The sequence below is a fragment of the Pseudopipra pipra genome, chromosome 4, assembly GCF_036250125.1.
Source record: "Pseudopipra pipra isolate bDixPip1 chromosome 4, bDixPip1.hap1, whole genome shotgun sequence".
Classification (NCBI taxonomy): domain Eukaryota; kingdom Metazoa; phylum Chordata; class Aves; order Passeriformes; family Pipridae; genus Pseudopipra; species Pseudopipra pipra.
In genome coordinates, this window is record NC_087552.1 from 47,707,488 (window position 1) to 47,730,551 (window position 23,064).

The window sequence follows — 23,064 nt, forward strand, 5'->3', positions numbered from 1 at the left end:
AGACAAATTAGAAGCAAGAAAGCAAGAACCAAGTGAATGTAACACAATGTTTCATGAAGAAGGTGAGAATGAAGTGAGAAGCTCTCACTACATCCTAACTACATTGTGTTCTTTTTCAGACAAAGGTAAACACAGACATGTTTTATAAAACCAGACAAAACAATTAAAACATTAATTTATTGATTCACTACCCTCTTTTGCATGTGAGATGATCTTTATGTGTACATTTAAAAAAAAAAAAAAAAAAAAAGAAGAAAAAAGCAGTAAGTATCCACATAAAATACAACAGTAAAATTATATCAAGTAGCCTGGAACTATGGCTAGCAATGAAAACTACTGAATCAAATCTACATAAAAAATATATTAATGCAAATACCAGACCAGCACAACCCAGAGTCTCATGGCTTGTCAACTATAACCTTGGTATTTGGGCCCAACTGTTTCAACTGCAAGAATCAAAATGAAAAGCAACCTTGAAAATCTTAACTAACATAATTAAGCATACTTCTTAGTAAATCATCAGCTTGACCAACCCAATGCTTGGTTGCAAAATACTATTAATTCTTCATAAAGGAAGAAAAAAAAATCACTGAGTGTAAAATAAGTTGTCTAAATGAGAACCGAGACAGCTGTGTTATTCCATACAGTCTTCAAAGCCAGTATGAGGTGGAGTGCTCAAAAGTCACTTCTGGAGAAGTAAAGTTGTACTAGTTTATTGCTAAAGCACTGGACTGGAATTCTGAAAAACAATTTCCACTCCTGGGTCAGTCACAAACTTCCTGTCTGGCACCCGCTGGTCTTTGACTCCAGGAAGATGCAAACTACTCAAGAGATTTGTTCCAAAAAGAACCGCAGAATATTTTTTCCCATGTTCCCTATTCATCAGTAAAATTCCTAGAATGGTATCTTGATCCAGCATGTTGAGAACAGATGCAGAAGACAAGAGATCTCGATGATATCTTATTCTAAGTCCTTCAGAGACAGGCATATGCTTTCAGGATGGAGGTAAGAATTCGGGGCCCAGTATCATTATTGTAAAATAAGAAAAGAAAGCGAACACTTTGTGAGTTCTCAGGTTATTCCATGTCAATGACAATTAAAATTAAGAGCATGAAGTAAATAACTCAAAATTTAGAAATACTTTAATTTGAAACCCTTATGCACAGTAATCATCATTTAAGTTTACATGATTATACACAATTTTCACAGGAAATCTGTCTCTTTCCCAGCTACAGATAGCTCTCAGTAAGTAGTGTAGCTATTTCATACTCTTTATTTAATACTTTATTCACCCTAGAGCCTCAAGATCTCATTCACTGTACTATCACCCAAATAGCACTCCAAGTAATGCAACTACTCACTCTACAGAGCTCACAATTACAGCACTGGAGAATTTCACAAGTTAAATTTAATTCTGAGAATCCTGAAGTCAGAGGCTGTGGCCAAGCCAAATGAATTTTTGTATTTTACAATTTTTGTATTAGACACAACCTAATTGTCACATACTTCAGTCACAGCTGTGAGCATTTAAACTTCCTGTTCTTTAGAGTGCAACTACTACAAACCAAATAGTAGAAAGCAAGGTATATACAACTAGTTCTTACATGTGAACATTTGCCTAGCAACATGCAGAACCTTTGAGATAAACAGAGGAAAACAATTCAACAGAATAGCCACTCTTCCACCAAGACAACGTTTTCCTTCTTCCTGCAGTATCGCATACTATTAACAATGTAAGTACTGACATTTACAACAAACAAGAAATGAACCCTACAATGTGTGCAGAAGAAAAATAGTGAAAAAATTACTATGTTAGTTGAATAGAATTTTATAATGTTTGCACACAAAGTAGCTGAATTTAATTTAAGTTAAAACCTCCTTCTTTCCTGTTTTTTGGGGTGTCTGTTGGTTTGTGTTTTTATTAACTTTCACATTTAACTTCATAATCGGGACACTGCATTAGCTTATGTTCATTGTATGCAACTAACATTTTTCCCCCAAAGTAAACCAAAATCAGCAATACTAAAACAGGAAGCAATTAGTTGCACATGGGTGATTAATACCATTGTCATCTACAGATCCATAGAGAGTGCTGCTACTTGAGGTGGACCATCATCAGCCCTAAGCTGTAGCCTCTATGTAAATCAATCAAAAGCATTTTTCTTGCACATCTGTGTCACCAAATCACAGACAGCTTTTACCTGTTTAAGGTTGCTATATTCTATATCTCATAAGGAGCATTATCTGTCCTATTACCTTCCATACATTTTCTTTCTCTCCCTACCTTAGTGTTTACTAAGTGGGTGTATCTGTTTTCCTTTGTCTGAAATTCTACTTGGACTTTACTCTTCACTACCATCTCCATTCAGCTGCTACTCCTCCTTTTTGCTCTTTAATGCAGAGCTATCACTACAGTCACTGGCTAGTATATCCCTTGGAGAATTATCATGTCATGATACTTGGCAGTTTTACTTAAATAGTTTGACTTGGTGATCTTAAGAGTCTTTCCCAACCTAAACGATTCTAAGATGACACATGTCATGGACACTTCAAATTCCCTGCTTCATAACATGAAGAAAAATTTTTAACCCCTCTGCTTCTCTTGTACATGATTTTCACATATACAAAATATCCCCCCCTTAACTTCATTGCTCCAAACACATTAGTCTTTCTTCTACAAGTGTGTTTAAAACTTATTTCTTCTGCAGGCAGATGCACAGCATAAGAAGTTGCTCGCCACATATAGTGTAGGTGTCAGGTTCAGTTCCGTTTAAAGTTCAAAGGAACAATAACTTGATACAGGACTTTTTCCTTAACAGTTAATATCAACAGCAGCAGAAGTACTTTTGCTTTTTTTTAAGCACTATGACTTCACTATTTATTACGTGATTCTTACTTTAATCAAAGTAAGGATAACAGGCATCTTCAGTAGATAAGCAATTCACATTTACCACGGATTTAATATACTTTGTAATTTTTTTGTGAGCTGTAAACATACGTTAAAATTTTATTTGGAGAATGTTTCCTTTGGAACTCCTGTTTAAGTTTACTGCTTGCACTAAACAGATGTCCACCAAAGTGCTGATTAATGAAAGCAGTATGAAAGATATGTAAAGAAACTAAGTAAATGATGACATGAAAGGCCAAAAGACATTGCTGCAAAAATCTGCTCAGCCATACCGAATATCCAGATTTTGTGAATAAGTATTGTCACACAGAAAAGTTTTTTTGTAAACCACATAACACACATACAGTTGTTAAAACTTACAGTTTGCTCTCAGCAAGTGTTAGCTTGTCTTTCAGTAATTGAATTTCGGTATCTTTCTCTTGGGATGTTAATTGGTTCTGAAATTCTTTGTCTCTACTAGTAGCCAGTAACGTTTCAAGATTCTGAACTGTAAGTCTCTCACTGGATAACTGCTTTTTCAGCAACTCTACTTCTGATTTTATATCTTCTAATTCTCCTAGAACCTAAGGCACAAATTTTATACATTATTAATACACTGGTTTACAAACACAGACAATTCTATTTTGTGAAGAGTTGCTATAAAAACTGAAATGAGCATCTGATAAAAAAGAACAGGAAACTGAGCTCACAAAACAAGTTAAAGCTACAATTATTCTAAACTATACTTAGTTTAAAACTATTCAAGCTGTACACCTATCAAATGTTTTACTGTGAGCTGCCTTACATAGTGCTAGAAATGTTAGGTAAGTACCAGGAACACTAATTGGCTTTTAACAGCAGTAGACTTTTGCCCAAGTTCAAAAAGAGTATTTACTATACTTCATTCTATTTGACTAGCTCAGCTCACAATTAGCTTCTTGGTTTTTGCTTAAAATGTAGGAATACTTGTTTTCCTCACCAGTTTTATGAATATAAACAAATTCTACTGTTCTTGAGGTCTTGAATATTACAGTACCAGAAAGCCTGACCAAGTCACTAAATAAAGACAAAACCAACTGTAAAGAAAAAGGTTCCAAAAATATGAATATTCAGAACTGTTTAAATTATTTCAAAATATTTAATGAATTTCAGCTGTATCTAAATTTCAATTTAACTGAAAAAAGCCATTAGGAAAAGGTCTTTAATATCTAAATAAGAAGTGCACTATTCGCATTTGGTAAGTTGAAAATTTGAGTAAATTAAAAAATAAAAAAACCCCACCATATAATTTGTCTCTGGTATCGCAAAAACTACAGCTGCAACATTTTGCAGTGATAATGAATGAAAAAAACTCCATCTTTTTGTACAAAACCCACAGATACAGATCTATATACCGTAAAATTTATAATTTATATAAAAATGGGAAACTAGTGATGTAAATTAACTTGGCTTGCTCTCAGAAGTGATTCTTTTCTCCAAAAACCATTAAAAGCAAAGGAAGTTATTTTATTATACCAAATTAAATTTTCTGCTTACCCTTTCATAATCCATGCTTTTGGATGTCAACTGTCGAGATAAAAGATCTTTGCCAGACTCAAGTTTCACACAGAGTTCCCTCACAGAAGTCAGGTCTGCTAACACAGCAGCCTTATCCTGATTTTCACGTTTAAGGTCCTCTTCCAATTTGGACATGTTTTTCGTAATGGAGGAGATCTGAGATTCATATACTTGATGTGCAACAATATGCTAAACAAAGACAAATACGGATACACCTTCAGTGTTAAATTTAACAGTTTTCTGTTGAATAACTTGGGCTTTCTTAATACTTTAGTTTCTCTTTAAAATTAACTTTCCCTATAAAACTAACTTTATGTTACACTCCTTCCCTTTCCCTAAATTACAGCTAAGGACAACTAATAAACCATCGCTGCAATTTTTATCACCATCTTGAAGAATTACACAAGTACTATAAAAGAGTGGAATGAGGCTGTATTCCAGCTTCAGAGAATTAAAAAGCTTAAAGCCCCAAAAATACAGCCTATTGTTTACTCAGCTTACAATATAGTCTCTAACACTTTTTGGCATGAGACAAAATGTAGCCAATACACAACAATTATACTCTAGAACTTCACTGACCTCCATGAAGTTATTGCTTCTAAAATATAAACCTCATTATGTTCTATGATATTGGTCTAGGTTTCAGTATTATGGAATCCTGATTCTGGATTTAGACTATGTCTACCAGATTTTTACCTTGACTCCAGCCACCAATGCTTCAAATACCTCATTCAAAGCTTCAAAGAAACGAAAGATCTAAGCTTAGAAAGTACTCATAAAGCTATGTGCAAACATTTTGAAGCAATATACAAAAGTTTCTTACAGAGACAGTATCATAATAGCAATAATAACCCAACAGAAGAGTTCCAAAACTATCAAAACATATGCCATTAATCTAATTTTGGGAAAGCAGGGAGAAGGAAAGCACGTCTAAACAAAACCAGTTACTATTTCAAAAACTCAAGTGTCCATATTTGAAACACTCACATATAGAAATTCTTTTCTATTAAAATGTTAAAAATACCACACTGACTTTATTGAAAAACACCTGAATGTATCTCACTTTCCTTGAGAGAATTTCATTGCACAAGTTATTACCCCTTGAATCTCTTTTTCCAGAAGTTCTACTCTCTCCCGAAGATGTCTCCGATCTGTGTCTACTGAAAGGAGTTCAAGTCGTATTGAGCTGCTTTCTCCTTCAGCTTGATGAGCCTTCATTTCCCAGTCTTCAGCTTGCGTATGGAGCATTTGGAATTTCACTAACAATTCTTGGTTCTCTTGTTCCTAAAAAAACAGTAAATCACTCTGCAATGATCAACATACCTTCAAGTTGACTGATCTTATTTCATGCCTACTCCCTGCAATGTATGTTTGGTTTTTTGTTTTGTTTTGTTTTCAGAAAAAGTAGATCTTTCTTCATTTTCTTCATCCTGCTGTCTGGCAACTACTAAAGGGCATAATCCCTTTTGCAAGTCCAGATAGCAAATAAATACAGTGATGGCATCCAGTTTTATTAAAATGGAAGTACTTACATTTAGAAGTTGTTAATGAGTATCAAGGCTCCCAGGAGAGGAGGATTTTAGATCTCTCTGCATTGTCAAGGGTCACATTACTGAGATATACTGAGTGCTGCCCTTTCCAAAAAATTCCAGCAGAACTCCATTTTCAGCTCTTTTACTTACTGTGCTCTTACACATATTTATATTACAGCAGTGCCTGAAACACTGATAATCTATTTGAGCAGTCTATCACACAAGTACAAAACTGCAAGCTTTACCATTTGTGCAGTGAGAACAAATGTTGCTTGTGAATTTTAATTTGGCCAAACTGCAAGTGTATATTATAAAGCAGTGATTAATTTTTCTTATTTACCTACATTCCCTTCTTCCCTGCTCACATAATGTGCAGCAGGATATGCATGTTGCTAGTATGAGTCAGATTTACCTCATGAGGAAGGCTACTGTTTTTGAAATTCCTTCATATTCTGCAGAACTTGGAAGGTACAGACAGGATCAGGTAGAGCATTAGGAAACAGAAACTCACGATTAAGCAAGTGAACCCTGTGCAGAAAAGTAAATCCTTGTCTCCCTAGGCATTATCCAGATGTAATACTAGACAAAACTCTGAAATCAAACTATTCGTAACTGGTCGTTGTCTGTATATTCTACAGCTTCCTGGTACACACCCTGAATAACTGGATTCTCATTTGCCAAAGATGTGGCCAATCTGTAGCTGAAGTACTTTGGACATATGATATATTGTAAGATTCTTAAAAACCAAGCTTCAAGTGTTTTAAATTGATAGTTCTAAGCTAACATACTACTGACCTTAATTTTTTTCCCTAAGCTTCAAGTTTCTACTTGTAAAGAGTGGTTGAATTTACATGCATTCATAAAGTTGAAATTAGATCAAAACTCATTCCTCCCATTTCAAAGTCACATAATAAATTTGCCAGTTCGTGTCATCTTCACACCATTTCTATTTGTTTTAAATGTTTATAAGTTTTAATTCATATACATCACACTTTTGAATCCAAGTATCAGGATAAAATACACTTACCAAGAGCATAGTTTTGGCAGCACTATTTTTATACTTTCACGCAGAACTAAACAAAAACTTTTCTTTTCAAAAAGGGTAAAACATTTAAAACCATTATATAAGCTGATTATTGCCTACAATCATGAAACAGTACCAGATATTTTACTAGTTGCCTTGTCAAAACTCAAAAAACAAAACAACATTCAAATATGATATGTTTGTTAGTCTCCAGCACTGTGGCCAACTGGAACATGATCAATGAAATTGTCATGTGCTAGAATAATCAGTGCTTCAGATCTACCAAGGTTTTATGTTTTACTATCCCCACTTGAAACACTGCAGAGAAAAGAAGGAAAAATAAAAGAAGGAAATGGGACAGGCAGGGATGACGGGACCCAAGCCACACAATTCTTACTGAAAACAGTAATGACTGCCTACAGGTTATATTTTTACCTTCGAAGCCATCAAGGTCTCAAATCTGGAAACTTCAGTTATATAATTATGAACCCTGGTTTTCATTTCTTCTTTTTCACGTATTGCATCTTCAAGCTCAGAACTGATAGCCTAAAGAGGTAACATAAAGGCAAAATTGTGCAGTATGGTAAATTAATCACTACATAATACTCTATCAGATTAAATCAAAGTAATTGCCTATGCCCTAGATTTTTTTTCTATTCTACCTACAAAAGCCTTTGGGATTTGTATAGTTCAGAAATATCCCCTATCACCTTAGATACACCAAAGGGTTTCCAGGCAAGAATAATCAGAGAAAACAATGACTATCACACCAGCTCATAAAATATGCAGCTTCCGTGATGACATACCATACTGATCTTTGGAAAATTCAACATACTGATGTTTGGAAGCTGGAATTTTTATAGCCATAAAATTCACTATCCCTGAGTGAAGGCAAGTTTTAGGTCACTAGAAAATCAATTTTATAACAAAAGAACATTTACACAGATAATAAAACACCATTTTTATCAATTAAATACCAACTACCAAGTGATATAACCAGTTAACATAATTTCATTATATTAAAAACAATTATGTCCTAGATTTATTTTATTTAAAACTTTATTTAGATTTCTTTTTTAATCTGGGGGAGGATAACTAAACTGAAAGCTTGTCTATTTCTCCCCCACTGTATTAACTACACTTATGTATCTGAAGTAATTGCTTTTACAATTTCAATATCCCAGTGTTAAGAAATACCAATAACTAAACATACCAATCAAGACTGGGGATATAGCAGTTTTGATGCAACACTATATATAAGCAAGCAATAAGTGGTTTAACACACTAGTATTATGTACTGTACCTGGTTTTCTCTGGCCATTGTAGCTAGGTCATCTTGCAGTCGTCTGTTTTCTTTCAGAGCCATTTCCTTTACTCTTCCCATTTCTGCAAGCTCTACTTGGGACGTATCAAGCTGGCGTTGTAAGCTCGATATCTCACGGTCTCTGTTGCTCAGCATGTCCTTCATTTGGCTACCAAGTGAAAATATTATTTAAGTTGTTCCTTCTTGTACTAAACCACATAGTGCTGAAAATGATCAGACATGGATATGCAAAGGCATTCTTGCTTACTGAAGGCTGATAAACTGAGTTGAAATATAAACGTAAGTCAAGTATGTAAAAGTCAATACGCAGAAATAAAGTGGAAATAATTTTCAACTTTGAAGATTTATTTGGTAAGATGAAACTTATTATGCAAACAGCAATTAAAGATACTTATGTTTATCTGTGTTTGCTAGTGGTTACAGTGTGTTACCCACTGCATATTTTATAAACCATAGGAGGAAGAAGATAGCTTACACTTGAAAGACAACAATCAAAAGAGTAAGGAAGAGACTAAACAAAAAAGTAGAAACAAAAATATGTGTGAATTTAAGTAAAATTTTTCATTAGTTTTTTGTCACAGATATTTCATGTATCAATGCAGCAAATATTCAGTTACATTGGTCTTCAAAAGTTTAAATATTGGTGTTTAAATATTTTCTCTTAAAAAGCTATAGTTTTCAAAGTCATGCTTAAAAAGAGGCAAGAATGAATGATTAGATGAAGCCCAGCTAAAAACCACATAAATATATTTTAATTAAGACTGTACTAGTAGCTTATGCTAGGACTAGATTGCCAATAATTAAGAATTTAGCTGTGAATTTTACCTGGGTCAATCTAATAATATCTAGTGGAATACTAAAAAGCTACTTTTTGATTGATAATTAATAAATGTTACCAATTTAGGGAAATAAATATAGACCAACAACTGTTAATGGCTCTCTTAATAGTGTCCTAGCAGCCTGCAATATAATTGCAGAGGAGATCTCTTCAAAAGTTGTGTACGTCTTTCTCAACACAGTACACTCCTTAATTTGACTTAAATGGAAGTAATTCAGTTTCATCAAAATAACTAAAATAGCCATATACTTTCACTTTAAAACCACTAGGTAAAATAAAATCTCTGAAGAAGGCATCCCAGTCTTTACTTACTCTGTTGAGGACTCCAGCTCAGAGAGAGTGAGGCGTAAATGAGTAATTGTTTTTTCCTATAAAAATAAAAACAAAAGTTCTACTAGATATCATTATATTGCAACATAGTAGATACTTCAATTTAAAGAACTTTTCATTCAAACCTTTATTATAACTCTGTCAATAAGTAATTGCATCTTTGCACATTCAAATTTCCAAGTTTCTTTTCTTTACTGAGAAAGGATTGTCTTGTCATCAAAAAAGACGGAAGCTACAGATTTTGTCACCTCAGGCTAGAACCTTATATCTCAAAAAATACCTCCACGTGCAAAATGCAAAAAAATACTTCTTTGTATTCTTGGTGTGTTTAGGGAATACAGTAACATTCATAATGAAAGTGCTATTGAGTTGGCAAATGACTCTTTGCATTGGCTAGGTCCAAACATAGCGTCTATGTGATGCCTAGTGCTCTGCACAGGCTTTGTCATGAAGGAAAAATGTCTCCTTAAAAATTAACTGCTTTAAAAATCCCCAAAGGGACTGCAAAGTAGTACTTTTACTGCACATACCTTGTTAGCTAAGTTGTCATCTAAGCATGCAATTCTTTCTGTTTTTTCATCCACGGTTTCTTGAAGACTGTCCTTTTCTTTATCCAAAACAGTAATAGTACTTCTAAGCACATTGACTGCTTCATCCTGTGAAGTGCTCCTCTGGTTTAACCTATCTATAAATAAAACAATAAGTGTTTTCTATTTTAAAAACAGAAAATAAGCAAAAAAATAACTTCTGATTACCTATTTTCTCCTTCAGCATTACAATTTCTTCCTGAGCTGACTGTAGATCATCCTTTCTGAGGGACAAGCGCTGCTGTAAATCTTCAACAGACCTCTGGAGCTGGTCATTTAAGAGCCTGGAAAATCAGTGCACAGTTGAAAGAAGTTTGTGACCTATTCAGGGTCTTCAATTTATGGATCTTAAGCTGCTTGAAGTGTTGGCACAGTTCCAGCATAACCTCCTGACAGGGTTGTATCATACCAACCTGCAGCATGGGGTTGTGTCATATAACCAGCCCTCTCCCTTGAGAGGAGGACTTAAGGATTTCTGAAGCCAACACCACTTGTTTGCTCTAGAGCCCTGCTGCAAGTCCACCTCAACACCATTACAAAATGGAGCAATGGAACCTCAGTGGGACCACCACGATAACCCGAAACACTCACTTCCTCTGATTTCTGTTACTCTTGATCATGTGCCTCTTTACTTGTGTCTTTCGACTGTTGCTTTATAAAGATTTTGATATGTAGCTCATAGCAGTGATTATCAGTGACACAACATTTTAAAAAGCAACCAAATTGACACCTATAGTTTTGATCCTACTTTTAAGAAATACAAAGCCTGAAAGATACATGAAATCATCTACCTACATAGTTGTTTTTCTTGGAAAGAAATATCAGAGTGACTTAGGGAAAAAAAAAGCAAAATGAAACTTGAAAGTAATTAAATGGATTCTTTATGAAACAAGTCGGGAAATAAAAATCCCTCCCAACTGGAATCCCACAAAAGCTACAGAAGCTTTTCATTATTAAGAAAACCCCACCAATCCAGAATGTAGCATGTTTGCAGATAAAGATTGCTCTCACTGAGTTCAGAGTGAAACTTTAGAGAGGAAAAAAAAAAATAGCAGGGGGAGGAGGAAAAACACAGTTCTAACAAATTGCCACCTTGCACAAAGTAGAACCAAATGCTGAAATGACTGTAGCCCTTCTATCCTTCTTTTCATAATATCAATGATTCCACTGAAATTATAAGGAACCTTACAAGATATTTCATTTTTATTAATGTTGTCACAATTTTACCAACAAATATACTAATTGTTTTACCAAGAGCCCTCTTTGTGCAATCGGGAGCATTAAATGAACTTCAAGTCCTGCTTCTCAGCTTTGGTTCTTCACAGTTATTCCCCCACTATTGTACATTGCAGCATAGTACTGTTCAGGTGGGGAAGGGAGAATAAGACACAGACCCTGTTTTCCCTTGTAAAACATTCAAAAGATGTCATCTACAGCATTATCTATCCTGTAGTGATCTCTTACATCAAAGCCTCTCAGTTCTACCTGTATTTTCAAATTTCTGCCCAGAGTTTCAATACTCTGTTTGTACTTTCTCTAAGCCTTTTCCTTGTTCTATGACATTTAGACAGCTGATGGGAGCTCTTTTCTAAAACAACTTTAAAAGAGCACAGCAATGATCCTGCACGTTTAAACAGGCCTTAAAAATACATAGGTACACTTGATCCCCCAGTTCTGAGCAAGTTGGTTAAATCCCCACAGACTGTGTCTATGGATCACAAGATGTCAGCTCTCAAAACTGTGGTATGCACATGATAGCATTAGCATATGAAAGAGAGCAATACAAGAAAAACAGCTCATGTAAAATGCCATTACAGAATGATGGTCCATGAACCACTCAGTTGTGGAATATCAATGCCTGCTGCCTGGCATAAAATTTTCACTATTACTGACAACTTTGTAAAACTGGCACAATCTGGCTCTACTGCTGCAGTTTGTAAAGGCATCTGTCTTCCTTTCAACAAACAGCATTCTGTTCTGCTACATTCATAAGCAGAGAACATGATTATTACAGGAAACTATTCTAGAAGAAGGAGAAAATTTTCATTCACAACCTGCCATAAAAGTTATAGGTTTATCTGGTCATCAAATAAGTCCAGGAGGAGCTTGTTGTGAAAAGCCACCACAGCACTTTCCTGACTCACACTTACTTTTCCATAAGACACAAACAGTATAAGTGATTTTAAAAATATTTTATGGTCTTTCTCAGGAACTCAACTCTGTTATAGAGTCATAGAATAAACAAAATTGCTTTAGCATCTCTGAAAGATCACCACATTTTGTATCAGACTTACTGAAGTGAGCAAATCTCAGCTTTAAATTGAGAAGAATCGTCAGAAGTCTGGGCAAGTTTACTGGACTTCAATTTTAATTCATTTTCCAAATAGTTTGTTCTTTCTTTCAGAATGGAGACTGTAGACTTTAGTTCACACCTTTCCATCTCAAGCTGCAATTTAAAATAAATAAATAACCAAACGTTATTTTTGCAGAAAGCTATCACAGCTTGGCTTTTAAATAAATTTAAGTTGAAAACAGTTAATAAAATTAATTGCTGGAACAGTCTATCCTATTTTAGAAATAATAAAAGCTTACTTCCTAAAAACACACTTACTCCTTGAATGTTATTCTCCAGTTCTGAAATGTCATGCTGCATCTTTGATTTTTCAAGGTTTGCTGCTTCTTGCTGAATCTGAGATAGAAATACAGAATTACATGTAACAAGGTAGACATTTTTAGATTTAATCATAGAAATTTAAGCTTCATGTTTAAGAAAACATTGCTTTACATTCTTTGATGAATGACCAAATGCAAAGCTCTCTCTGTAAAACTACAGAACATTAGTTGAAAATACACCACTGCAGTTTAATATAACATCACTGAGTTTGGTTTTGGTTGTTGGTTTAGATTTTTTTAAATAGTATATTTATATTTGGATCCAACTAAATTAATATTTGTGATTTGCTGTAGAGTTTATTGAGCTACAGGGTGCATACATGTATAGCTTAATGCCCTAAGATGTTTTAAATTAATTTATTAAATTATCATTAATTACAAAATATAAGACAGATTACAAAACTAACAATATATTGCCTTATATGCATCAAATATATTGTTGTTTCTCTCTTGTGAGTCAAGTGCATGATTTCTTCCACAACAGATGACACACAAGCATCTTCAAAGTAGTGTATACCCACAAAAATATTCTGTGGCTGGCACTTCATATCTAGATTTTTCACACAAGGTGATGTCATGCTTGCCCTCAAATACTTCAAGCGCGTTCCTCTCCTCCTTTCCCCAACAAGGAACTATGTTTACAAGGGAAATTTGATACAATTCATTGAGCTCTCTCAAGCAAGTGTGAAATCAAAAGTTATTGAAAAGGGGAACTGACAGACAGCCAAATACAAACACAGCACTATTGTATAAGCCTTCCCTATATGCCACCTCACTGTAAGCAGTGAAGCTATAAAAGCTCACCTTTAATTTTTCTCTGAGGCTTTCTTTTTCTGCCATTAGTCTTCTAAAGTCAGTCAGTGCAATGTCTCTTTCTTCTTCCACATGACTTTGAGAGGCTAAACTATGCTTTGCTTCTCTTCTCATCCTGTTCAACTCACTTTGAGACTTAAAAAGATTATTGTTTGTTAGCATCCATGGACTGCAATATAGTGTACACACCAACAAAAGAAACTTTCAATGCTGTTATTACAACAGAAGTTCTATTATAGTCTTATTTTTCTCTAGATAACTAAAATGTATTCCCTAAATCACTCAGTGGAGTGACAGCTTATGCTGACTACATAACCATCATTCTTCTACTGTTCCAAGCATAGACTAACTTCGCTCTGTTCTCTTATCTTTACACAACTTTCTCATGCATCTATTGACTTTTTCCTTATCTTTCTGATTTCAGAATGCCAGTACAATAACTTATTATGTCATTATAATGGCTTTCAAGTTAATAAACTAAGTGGAATACATAATTTTATTAACAAATAATAAAAACAGGTATATATTTTATTAGCTTTTGTTGCATTCTAGTAGGTCTATACTCAAGTTCTATTATAAAGGTTTTTCATTTTAAACAAGCCACAGTACAACAAAAGCTAATTGGTTATTTCACTGTAAATTACAATCTCTTCTTACCTGCTCATAAAGAACATTTAATCTATTTTTTTCTGCAGTCAATAATCTGACATTGGACTGAATTTCTATCATGTGTTTTTCAAATCTGTCTAACATGGACCGTAGCTCATCTCTTTCTCTGGTGATCAATTTAAGCTCTTCGCCCTGCAAAGTGACCAATAAATTTATGTTAAAATAAGCTAATTAAAATCTATGGATAATTAATACCAAAAAGAACTCATGCTAATAGTAATACATAAAAAATACATACAAAATAAATTTTCATTGCAAGAAAAAGCCTGGCATTGGTGGTATCATTTAAACAATAAGAACTAACTGTTAAGAAGAAAAAGCAAAGCAGTGAACAGTAAGACTTTCTGGTTATTATCTAATTCTATTTATTTCAAACAAAATGATCAATAATTAATCAATATGTTGCTGTAAAATGTGACTAGGAAAATAAAATGCAAGTTCATTGGAGTTTCTCTCAGTTGGTTTTTTGCATTAAGAATGTAATTTAGAAAATTACTACAGTCATTTCCCATCACTGAATTTGAAAATATATTTGCTGGCTTCTTAAATGTTTCTACAGTATTTCCATTATTTTTTCAGCTTGTCCAGACAGCAGGAACTTTACCTTCTCTGGAGTCCTGCGGCTTGGGCTAGGCCTTCGTCTTATCATTTTCTGAAGATATTCTAATTCTCGCTTATAATAATCTCTGTCATCTTCTAAAGTCTTCACAAATGCATCTAGACGAGATGGAGATTTGTCTCCTAGGGCTATACCATACTCTACTCTCATTCTTTCTATTTCTAGGACAAGTTCTCGTTCTGCAAAAGAAACAAAATAAAAAAGACAAGTGTATAGGACAGTCATTAATTTCCTCAAAGACACTTACATTTGGGATGGACTAACTCCCAGCAACTGTTGAAGCAATCCTGCTGAAAAAGATGTAGGAGTACTACATCTACTGGTTAATATTAGATTAAACATGAGTGAGTAGCATAAGACCAATAGAGGCCTCAGCACCTTGGGCTGTATCAACAGAGACAGAGGGATGTGACTATTCCCCTTTAATTAGCACTCATTAGACTGCACTTAAAATACCGTGTTCAGGTTTGTCCCTCCTAGTACAAGACAGATGTTGATAAACTTAAGTCCAAGGGAAGCCCTCCAAGCTGGTCAGGGAGCAGAACACTTGCCCTGCAGGGAACAGCTGAGGGAACTGAGCTTGTTCAGCTTGGAAATGAGCCGGAGACCTAAGAGCAGACTGACAGTACCAAGAGGGAATTATACACAACATAGAGCCAGTTTCTTCACAGAGGTGCATAGTAAGTAAACAAGAAACAATGAAGATTAATTGCTACAAGCAATTACAAACAATATAGGGAAAAATATTTTACTCTGAGAATAGACAAACACTGGAATGAATTGCTTAGAGATGATGTAGAATCTCCACACCTGGAGGTTTTCAAGATCCAACTGGATAAAGCTCTCAAGAAACACAGTCTGAATCCACTCACAATGACAGAGTATAAAAACAATTTTGAAAATGACATGTATGAAACTGCCATAGAATTAATATAATGTGGGATCACAGTAAAAAGCTCAACTTTCAGTTCTCACATAGAGAATGATTATATCTCTCCATGACAAAAGTTTTCACTTCAGTTATGACTGAAGACCTACAGTTTTCTTTTAATTTACATATATCAAAAGTCTTTCAGTATTATCAACTGTATCTTAACTAGGAAAGTATTCTATTTCAAAATTTACAGGATAATAATTTGCAAGAATTTACATTTGATGATTTACCTTTTATTTCTAAGTTCTCTGTTTTTTCTGTCAGCCTTTGCTTCTCTTGTTGAAGCTGATTTAACACCACCTCAAGATTGTCTTTATCACCTGTTTTTCCAAAGAGTTCTTCATTCAGTCTCTCGTTCTCCCTACGACATGAGCACAACTCCTGAAGTGACAAGTATTATTATAAAAATTAGAAGTGCCAATAAAGACATTTGAAAAAAAAAATTAAACAATTTGTTGAACTTTTAATATACAACACTGTTTACTTCTGTTTAACTTGGATATTTTATGCTTTAACATTTGTTACAGATCATCGTTTTTATACTGGTTTTTATTACATCAAAGTAAACATTACTTTTGACACAGTTTGCAATGAGCAACAAAACAAGTAAGATTAACACTTGCTTAATTCAAGAAACCAACCAGTAAGATAGTGGGATACAAACATGCGAAAAAAAAGTAATGACTAAAGCAATAAACAATTTTTAATGGCACTTGGTAACACTGTTGATATTAAAGTACATTACAATACAGCATCTCAGTCAATCCAACCCTGCAGCTAATCAAATGCTATTTGGCACGTCTTTCCTACAATCTGATGCCCTGAAAACTAAGTATTTTTGTATTTGCAAGTTCACTAGATACACTAAAACACTGTACTCAGCTAATACAGAACTTGATATATGCTATATGGAAAGAGTTTGGTCTTCAAAGAGTTGATAATTCCAATGTTTTTTATCTGGGCCACTATGTTTTGCTTCTGAGTTGCTTCCATAATTATTCACAGGTTGAGGTTTCTTTCAGTTTATTTTTCCAACAATATGATGTAGCGTCTTTAGCTTTTTCATTTATTAATTAGTAATTTTTTACAAAATAGTTTTGGGCTACTACAAATGTTCTCTTGTTGATTGCTAAATTGATATTTTTTATAATAAATGACTCACATGGATGACACTGTGATAAAAATGCTACAAACAAGAACTGAAAATATTTTTACTTACTGATTTAAGCTTTGTTATTGTTTCTTGAAGATCCTGTATTTCACTGTGTTTTCTTTCAATTTCTTTCTATCAACCAAAATTAACCTATATGTTAAGAGTTACATATTCAAAATGACAACAATTCCTTTGTTACAAAAAAAAAAGAAAGAAGATGACTTTGGTAAGAAATAAAGTATAATTAGTTCTCTGTAATAAAGTAGTGAAGTTCCTATGAACTGAAAGTACAGAAAATTTGTGGTATAAACACCAATGCTCTTTTGGAGCACAACGATTAAATGAATCACTGCATGACGACTCATAAAGAAAAACCCCTCCAAACATACACATTGCTGTTGCAAATATGTATTACCTATCAATACTTTTAAGTATCTCAGGATTTTATTTCATACTAAGTTATTAGAAGAAAGACAGACTGCCACTCAACTAAACTCATCTCACCTAGTACAGTAAAGAGACAACAGTTTAGTTAATCATCCTTTAGTGAGAAATTCTGTATAATATTAAGTAAACTGGGAAAAAATATCTTTTATTCTTCCTTTCACATGCCAATAGGTCATTCCTTGCAAGTAGAAGACATAAAGCTAAATAAAGTTGAGCAGATGCTTCACTCTGTGACACGTTAGTGGTTACCTTTGCTTCTCCTATTTCCTTATCTGCAGTCTCGAGCACAATTTCCTTGTGTCTTTCCAACTGCTGTGCCAAGTGATCTATTTCATTCAGTTCTTGACACAGTTCTTCATTTTTATTGCTTAAATGCACTACCTCACTAGTCACATTTTGTTTCGTGTCCAAGAGGTCTTGAATGCGATTTTCAAGTTCTTTGTTTCTTTGCTGAAGATACTCAACCTGAAAGACATTTTTCATTAAAATATTAATATGCATTGTTAAACTAGGTAGCAAAAGTTCATCCCAATCTTCTGAAATATAGTATCTCTATATCCACGGTAAAAAAAGTGATATCCTGCTAAAAATGGCAGTATTTTCTATTTTTAAAACTTAATGTTTATCAACATGAAAAAAAAATTATTTTACAAAGGTGCAAGGTGAAGGAATGTATCACTACATCTTTCTTTATCTAATTTCCTGAACCTGAGGTTTACTCTAAAAGCAAAATATTGAAGAGCAGATATCTGTATAGAAACCATTCTTGGGCATCAAGATGGTAGACCCAGTGTAATCAGTTTTCTAAATTTTACAAGATATGACAACACATTCTTCTCTCCACATCTGTGGTATTATTTGATAGGTTTAGTCTCACTGTTACTCCTTCATCAAAATGAAGCCTTATAGATCAGATTTCTAAAACATATCTTGCCCCTAACATATTTCAGCACCTTAAACACTGCCTCAGAAATTCTGCTCTACAGACATTGTTTTTCCCAGTATATCATTCCCTGAGAGCAAAGTGAGGAGGGGCAGGGATGTAGAGTAGAAATAACAAATATACACTGTAAGTTACACTACCCAGGAAATGGGAGCCTAGAGTGTCTTTAAAGATTCAAGATAACAGAGATTCTCCACTTCTACCTCCACACAACCTTCCTCAAAACTCCAGAATTACTGTAGACACAGAAGAAAATCTGAGCTCTCTACAGTCTTGAATACTGCTATATGAAGATATTCATACATTTTTTGTCAGAGAATAAAAGTGTTATATTGGGACTGAGCCTGAGCGAATAGTCTTGATGGTCCAAAACCAGCCTCATGCAGCTCCGGGCTCACTCTTTGTACAATCAATTTGTGTTCATCATGACTTACTAATTCAGGATCACTGAACACAGCTGTACTGCTTCCAAGTCACAGCTCATTCTGTATTTTTGCAGCACTGAACGTGAGATAATAAATTCTCCAACGTGGCTCCCACACCACTGTACATCATGCACAATCATCTAACTCAGCTGGAAAAAGCAGAGAATTGATGGTATAAATCCAGAGATGGGCTATACTTGATTTGTACCCCAGCTCATCTTCTATTTTTTCAATTCTCATTCTGAGACCGATATTGAATGCATGATAATATGCACAGTAAGCACAAACATCTTTAGCCTAAGCTTATCATTTCCTTACAAGTCTTTGCTGGAATAAAGGCGAGGACCATTTGAGTTCAGTGAGGAAGATTTCCCACTCTCTGATGAGAATATCTACAGGACTACTCCTTATCATAAGCACATATACCATTGTTAGTTCCTAAAACATAAATGGCATGTACATTAATAAATAAATACAAACATTTCCAAATTCGGTGAAAACAGGGTATCATACAGAAATTTGCTGAATACTTTCAGATTAACATACAAAGTACACATGTGAGTTAATAGAATTCTTTACCAAAACCTTTCTGACAGACTTTTAAATCAAGAAATGAAATTTCCTTAGACAAAAAACACTGTCACCTAAAAAGAAAGGCAAATTAAATTAATTGATTTAACATCTACAGTGATTTTATTTGAAGAGCTAGAAGTTTTGTGGGTTTGTTTAAATTGTTAATATTTTTAGTTTTGACTAAACGAGTGTAATAAATCCATTACCTGCAAATTTAAGTGGGCAATAAGCTTCTCATTACTTTTAGTTCTTGATTCCAGAGAGAGAACCTCATGAGAACGCCCACCATCCAGTGCCAGCAAAAGGCGCTCAATTTCTTTGTCTCTTAGCTCAACCTTTGAGGAGGAAAAAAATATTCTATGCTATCTTATATACCACTTAATACACCCTTTGTTTAAATAAACACATATGTAACATTCAGTAAAAAGATATGCACCTAAAAATGTGATTTCTATCTTATGTATAGACATATATATTTTAATTCTTGATTTTTCTGAAAAAAAGTGATTGCTTTGAAAGAAAAACAAATTAATCAAACAGAATTAGTAGGGAAAAGCTGAAACGATTTCCACTAGATTATTTTCTTGAAGAAATCCAAACAATTTCCATTTAAAGTGAAGTAAATGAATGTTGCAATATAAATGTCTGAGACTAGCCCTTAAATTTAGGGAAAAATCTTTTAAATAAGCTAACTTGGTGACTATTCCAGGCACTGAAAAAAAGAAGTACTAGAATGGGAAAACCAAGATGTGAAGGAAAAAAAAAGGGGATGGTGTCCACAAATCCCCAGATATTGAAAGACATAACATATGTACATTTTATGCAATTCCATCACTTTAAGACTGTACACATCTTATCAATCCACTCTAATTAAAATATTGTAAAATCTGCTGTTCATAAATTAACTATTAAAAATTTTAAAAATATATTCAGTCCAAGCAGTGAAAAAAAAAATCATTCGAAGATATCTGTAGATCAAATTACTGTTTTGGAGAAGTTAACACTTATGCACTAAAAAAAACATACAAAACTTCTATCTATGATTGTCAAGTTTAGCTTATTTAATGTAATTTTAATACACAAAATATATCAGCAAAACCACTGGGCAAGTATTTTATCATTGCTGCTGTCTTCAAAAGCGGAGGAGAGAAACGGCTCAACATCGGCAAGTTAGAATAATAGTATTTTACAAGCCCTACAGTGCCTTCCCAACAAGGTTTTTAAAACATGAAGGCCATTGCCATGCCTTCTACAGCCAGATAATAGTACTGATACTAACATCAACAACAAAAATAATGATGATATAAACATACTTGTTTGCTATAATTTTTCATTCCACATTCAGATATCTCCAGTTTTTCTTGTAGCTCTGTTACTTCTGACTGAAGTTCATGAATTCTGAAACGTAGCAATATATTGTTTATGTGAATTCATGGAAGAATTGTATGCACACAATTCAATATAAGAATTTTCTCTTTGCTCCTGAACTCAAACATTTCACAAAGAAATAGTTTTGTTCATGTAAAATACTAATGCAAGGTCTGTTGTTTGAGATATTGTAGCAGTATGACCTTGTCTGGCTGCCAGACCCCCACCCAACTCTCTCACTTCCGTTCCTCAACAAGACAGGAGAGAAAAGATGAAAAAGCTCATGGGTCAAGATAAAGACAAGGACATAATCTACCAGTTCATGTCCTGAGCAACACAGACTCAACTTGGGGAAGACTGATTTATCATCAATTAAAAAGAGCAAGACAGTGAGAATCAAAGGTAGACCTATACTTCAAAATGAAAAAGTTCTTTACAGTACCGATTATCAGCCACTTGAAGAAGGTCTGCAATATAAGGGTCCTCTGGCTGAGGAACTGGGTAGGCACTAACACCTGATGGGGGGACAAGCTGGTCTATCTGCATGCGCTGACGCCTGAAGGGAATGCTTCTTTTTCTGCCTCCTGAAAGCCCAGACCCAAAGGTTTATTACTTGGAGTTAAAGCATGAGAATCATCTTCTTTAATACAAATTTATTCTTCCTATTTATTGTACTGCTTCTGAACACGCACATTTCACCATTTTAATCTTCCTGTAATAATTTGATAAAATTTATACGTTTTAGACAACACCATTCTTGCAGGTTTATATCAGTTTTAAACTTTACCTTTATAACTAGGAAACACACAAAGTTCAGTATAAGTAATTTTCCCCACTGTTCAAGACCCTAAATAATTTACAGTTCAAACTTGTTGAATCTGTTAGTGATTTAGCTTATGAAGAAAGCTAAAACATCATGAAAGATGTTTTTTCCTCCCACATTTAAGAACTATTTCATGACTGAACTGACCCCTGCATTGCTTGGTAATGTTTTTATTCTTTCTATTCTATGGTCATTTCAGTGAATATTATAAGCATATCGAGCAGACTTTGTTCTTTGATTGCATGGTAACATTATATTTTAAAAGAAGCAAAACATAGTATCATTTCCAGATGAAACAATTACTCTTCAACAAATTATTAAATAAGAACATACAGATGATGTAGTAAAGAAAAACCCCAGAGGACTGGTGACCAAGGAGCAAGTACGCAGGAAGACAGACAAAGGTGTAACATGTCATCTTTGAAACAGAGGACATGAAGTGCAGAAAGGTGTGGAAAAATAAAGAGAAATTTTAATTTTACCTAATAATCTATTAACTTTTATCAGATGCCAAAACTACATAGATAATTCAATGACTTAGAAAGAAAAGACAATTTCAAAATTTCACAAAATAATTCTATTTCACTCAGCTTGAAAAAATTTTAAAAAAAGGAAACCCTACAAAGAAATTAAGCTGAAAGTAACAGCCAGAACATTTTAAGCTAACAGAAGACCCTTTAAATACTGTAAGCTTTCAGAGGGTTGGAATATTTGTAGATGTATTTTGCATCTTGGTATTTTTAGATTTTTCCTACAAAAATCTCAATTAGTCACTTTCACAACATCAATTACCTGTCAAAAATATTCGAGTGTCAACAACCTGCCCCTGACTACATTAGGTGCAGCACTAAAAAAAAAAAAGCTGTTAATTAATAGTGCTTTCCAGTCACGTTTTAACTTCATAGTCCTCTAGTGAATCTATGTCTGCATTCAAATTTGTCCCTAACACAAGTGATGACCTAATGAAACTTCATACAGAGAAATGACTGAATTCAGAGCCAAACATTTTAACAGATAATGTTGTTCTACCGGATATTTTACTGCGATAACTTCTCTTACTAGAGGAAGAAAATATTATGTTCTGCAGATCCAAAAAAGCCCAGAGAAATGTTAAAATATCTGTGATTATTTACACTCACCAGGTGTTTGCACCACTGCTTGCAGATTCTTCTCCTGAAGCTGCTGAATTTTTTCAGTCTTGGCTTTGTTCTCTTTTTCCAACATTTTAATTTTATGTATATATTGGTTATTCAGAAATTTCAAGTCAGAAGTTCCATGTTCAGCCCTCCTTAAGGAGGCTTTCAAGTCTTCAAGGGAGAGAAAAGCAGTATTATCTCTCTTATTCACTATTTCTTTTCCTAGTTGCACCAGAACAGGCATAAAGAAAATCCTATATTCTTTTTCCATAGCATGAAATTGTCAAATACACATACATATGTGCATATATTTACACACAAAAATATATATTTTTACATGTTTTGCAAATAAACCCTTACTGTGGAATAAAGACACATTTAACAGGAGTATTTGATTTTAAATTAAAAA

General features: G+C 34.0%; 1 protein-coding gene across 6 annotated transcripts in view; it reads right to left on the reverse strand.

The window, feature by feature from the left end:
* Nucleotides 1-23,064, reverse strand: part of CEP135 (centrosomal protein 135) — a 33,752-nt gene that overhangs the window by 3,094 nt on the left and 7,594 nt on the right. For 4 of the 6 annotated variants that reach the window (XM_064652832.1, XM_064652831.1, XM_064652829.1 and 1 more), the window contains 20 exons: nucleotides 22,659-22,826; nucleotides 21,139-21,280; nucleotides 20,642-20,726; nucleotides 19,535-19,663; nucleotides 17,637-17,852; nucleotides 17,007-17,072; nucleotides 16,018-16,168; nucleotides 14,839-15,032; nucleotides 14,223-14,366; nucleotides 13,557-13,700; nucleotides 12,691-12,768; nucleotides 12,374-12,525; nucleotides 10,248-10,363; nucleotides 10,023-10,177; nucleotides 9,475-9,530; nucleotides 8,304-8,472; nucleotides 7,436-7,546; nucleotides 5,543-5,728; nucleotides 4,424-4,633; nucleotides 3,269-3,471 (listed from right to left, as the gene is read on the reverse strand). In XM_064652832.1, coding sequence (XP_064508902.1) covers nucleotides 3,269-3,471; nucleotides 4,424-4,633; nucleotides 5,543-5,728; nucleotides 7,436-7,546; nucleotides 8,304-8,472; nucleotides 9,475-9,530; nucleotides 10,023-10,177; nucleotides 10,248-10,363; nucleotides 12,374-12,525; nucleotides 12,691-12,768; nucleotides 13,557-13,700; nucleotides 14,223-14,366; nucleotides 14,839-15,032; nucleotides 16,018-16,168; nucleotides 17,007-17,072; nucleotides 17,637-17,852; nucleotides 19,535-19,663; nucleotides 20,642-20,726; nucleotides 21,139-21,280; nucleotides 22,659-22,826 — 2,875 coding nt within the window. Of the gene's footprint in view, nucleotides 1-158; nucleotides 992-3,268; nucleotides 3,472-4,423; nucleotides 4,634-5,542; nucleotides 5,729-7,435; nucleotides 7,547-8,303; nucleotides 8,473-9,474; nucleotides 9,531-10,022; nucleotides 10,178-10,247; nucleotides 10,364-12,373; nucleotides 12,526-12,690; nucleotides 12,769-13,556; nucleotides 13,701-14,222; nucleotides 14,367-14,838; nucleotides 15,033-16,017; nucleotides 16,169-17,006; nucleotides 17,073-17,636; nucleotides 17,853-19,534; nucleotides 19,664-20,641; nucleotides 20,727-21,138; nucleotides 21,281-22,658; nucleotides 22,827-23,064 lie in introns of those variants that run through there. The other 2 variants (XM_064652834.1, XM_064652833.1) reach the window with 2 other exon arrangements.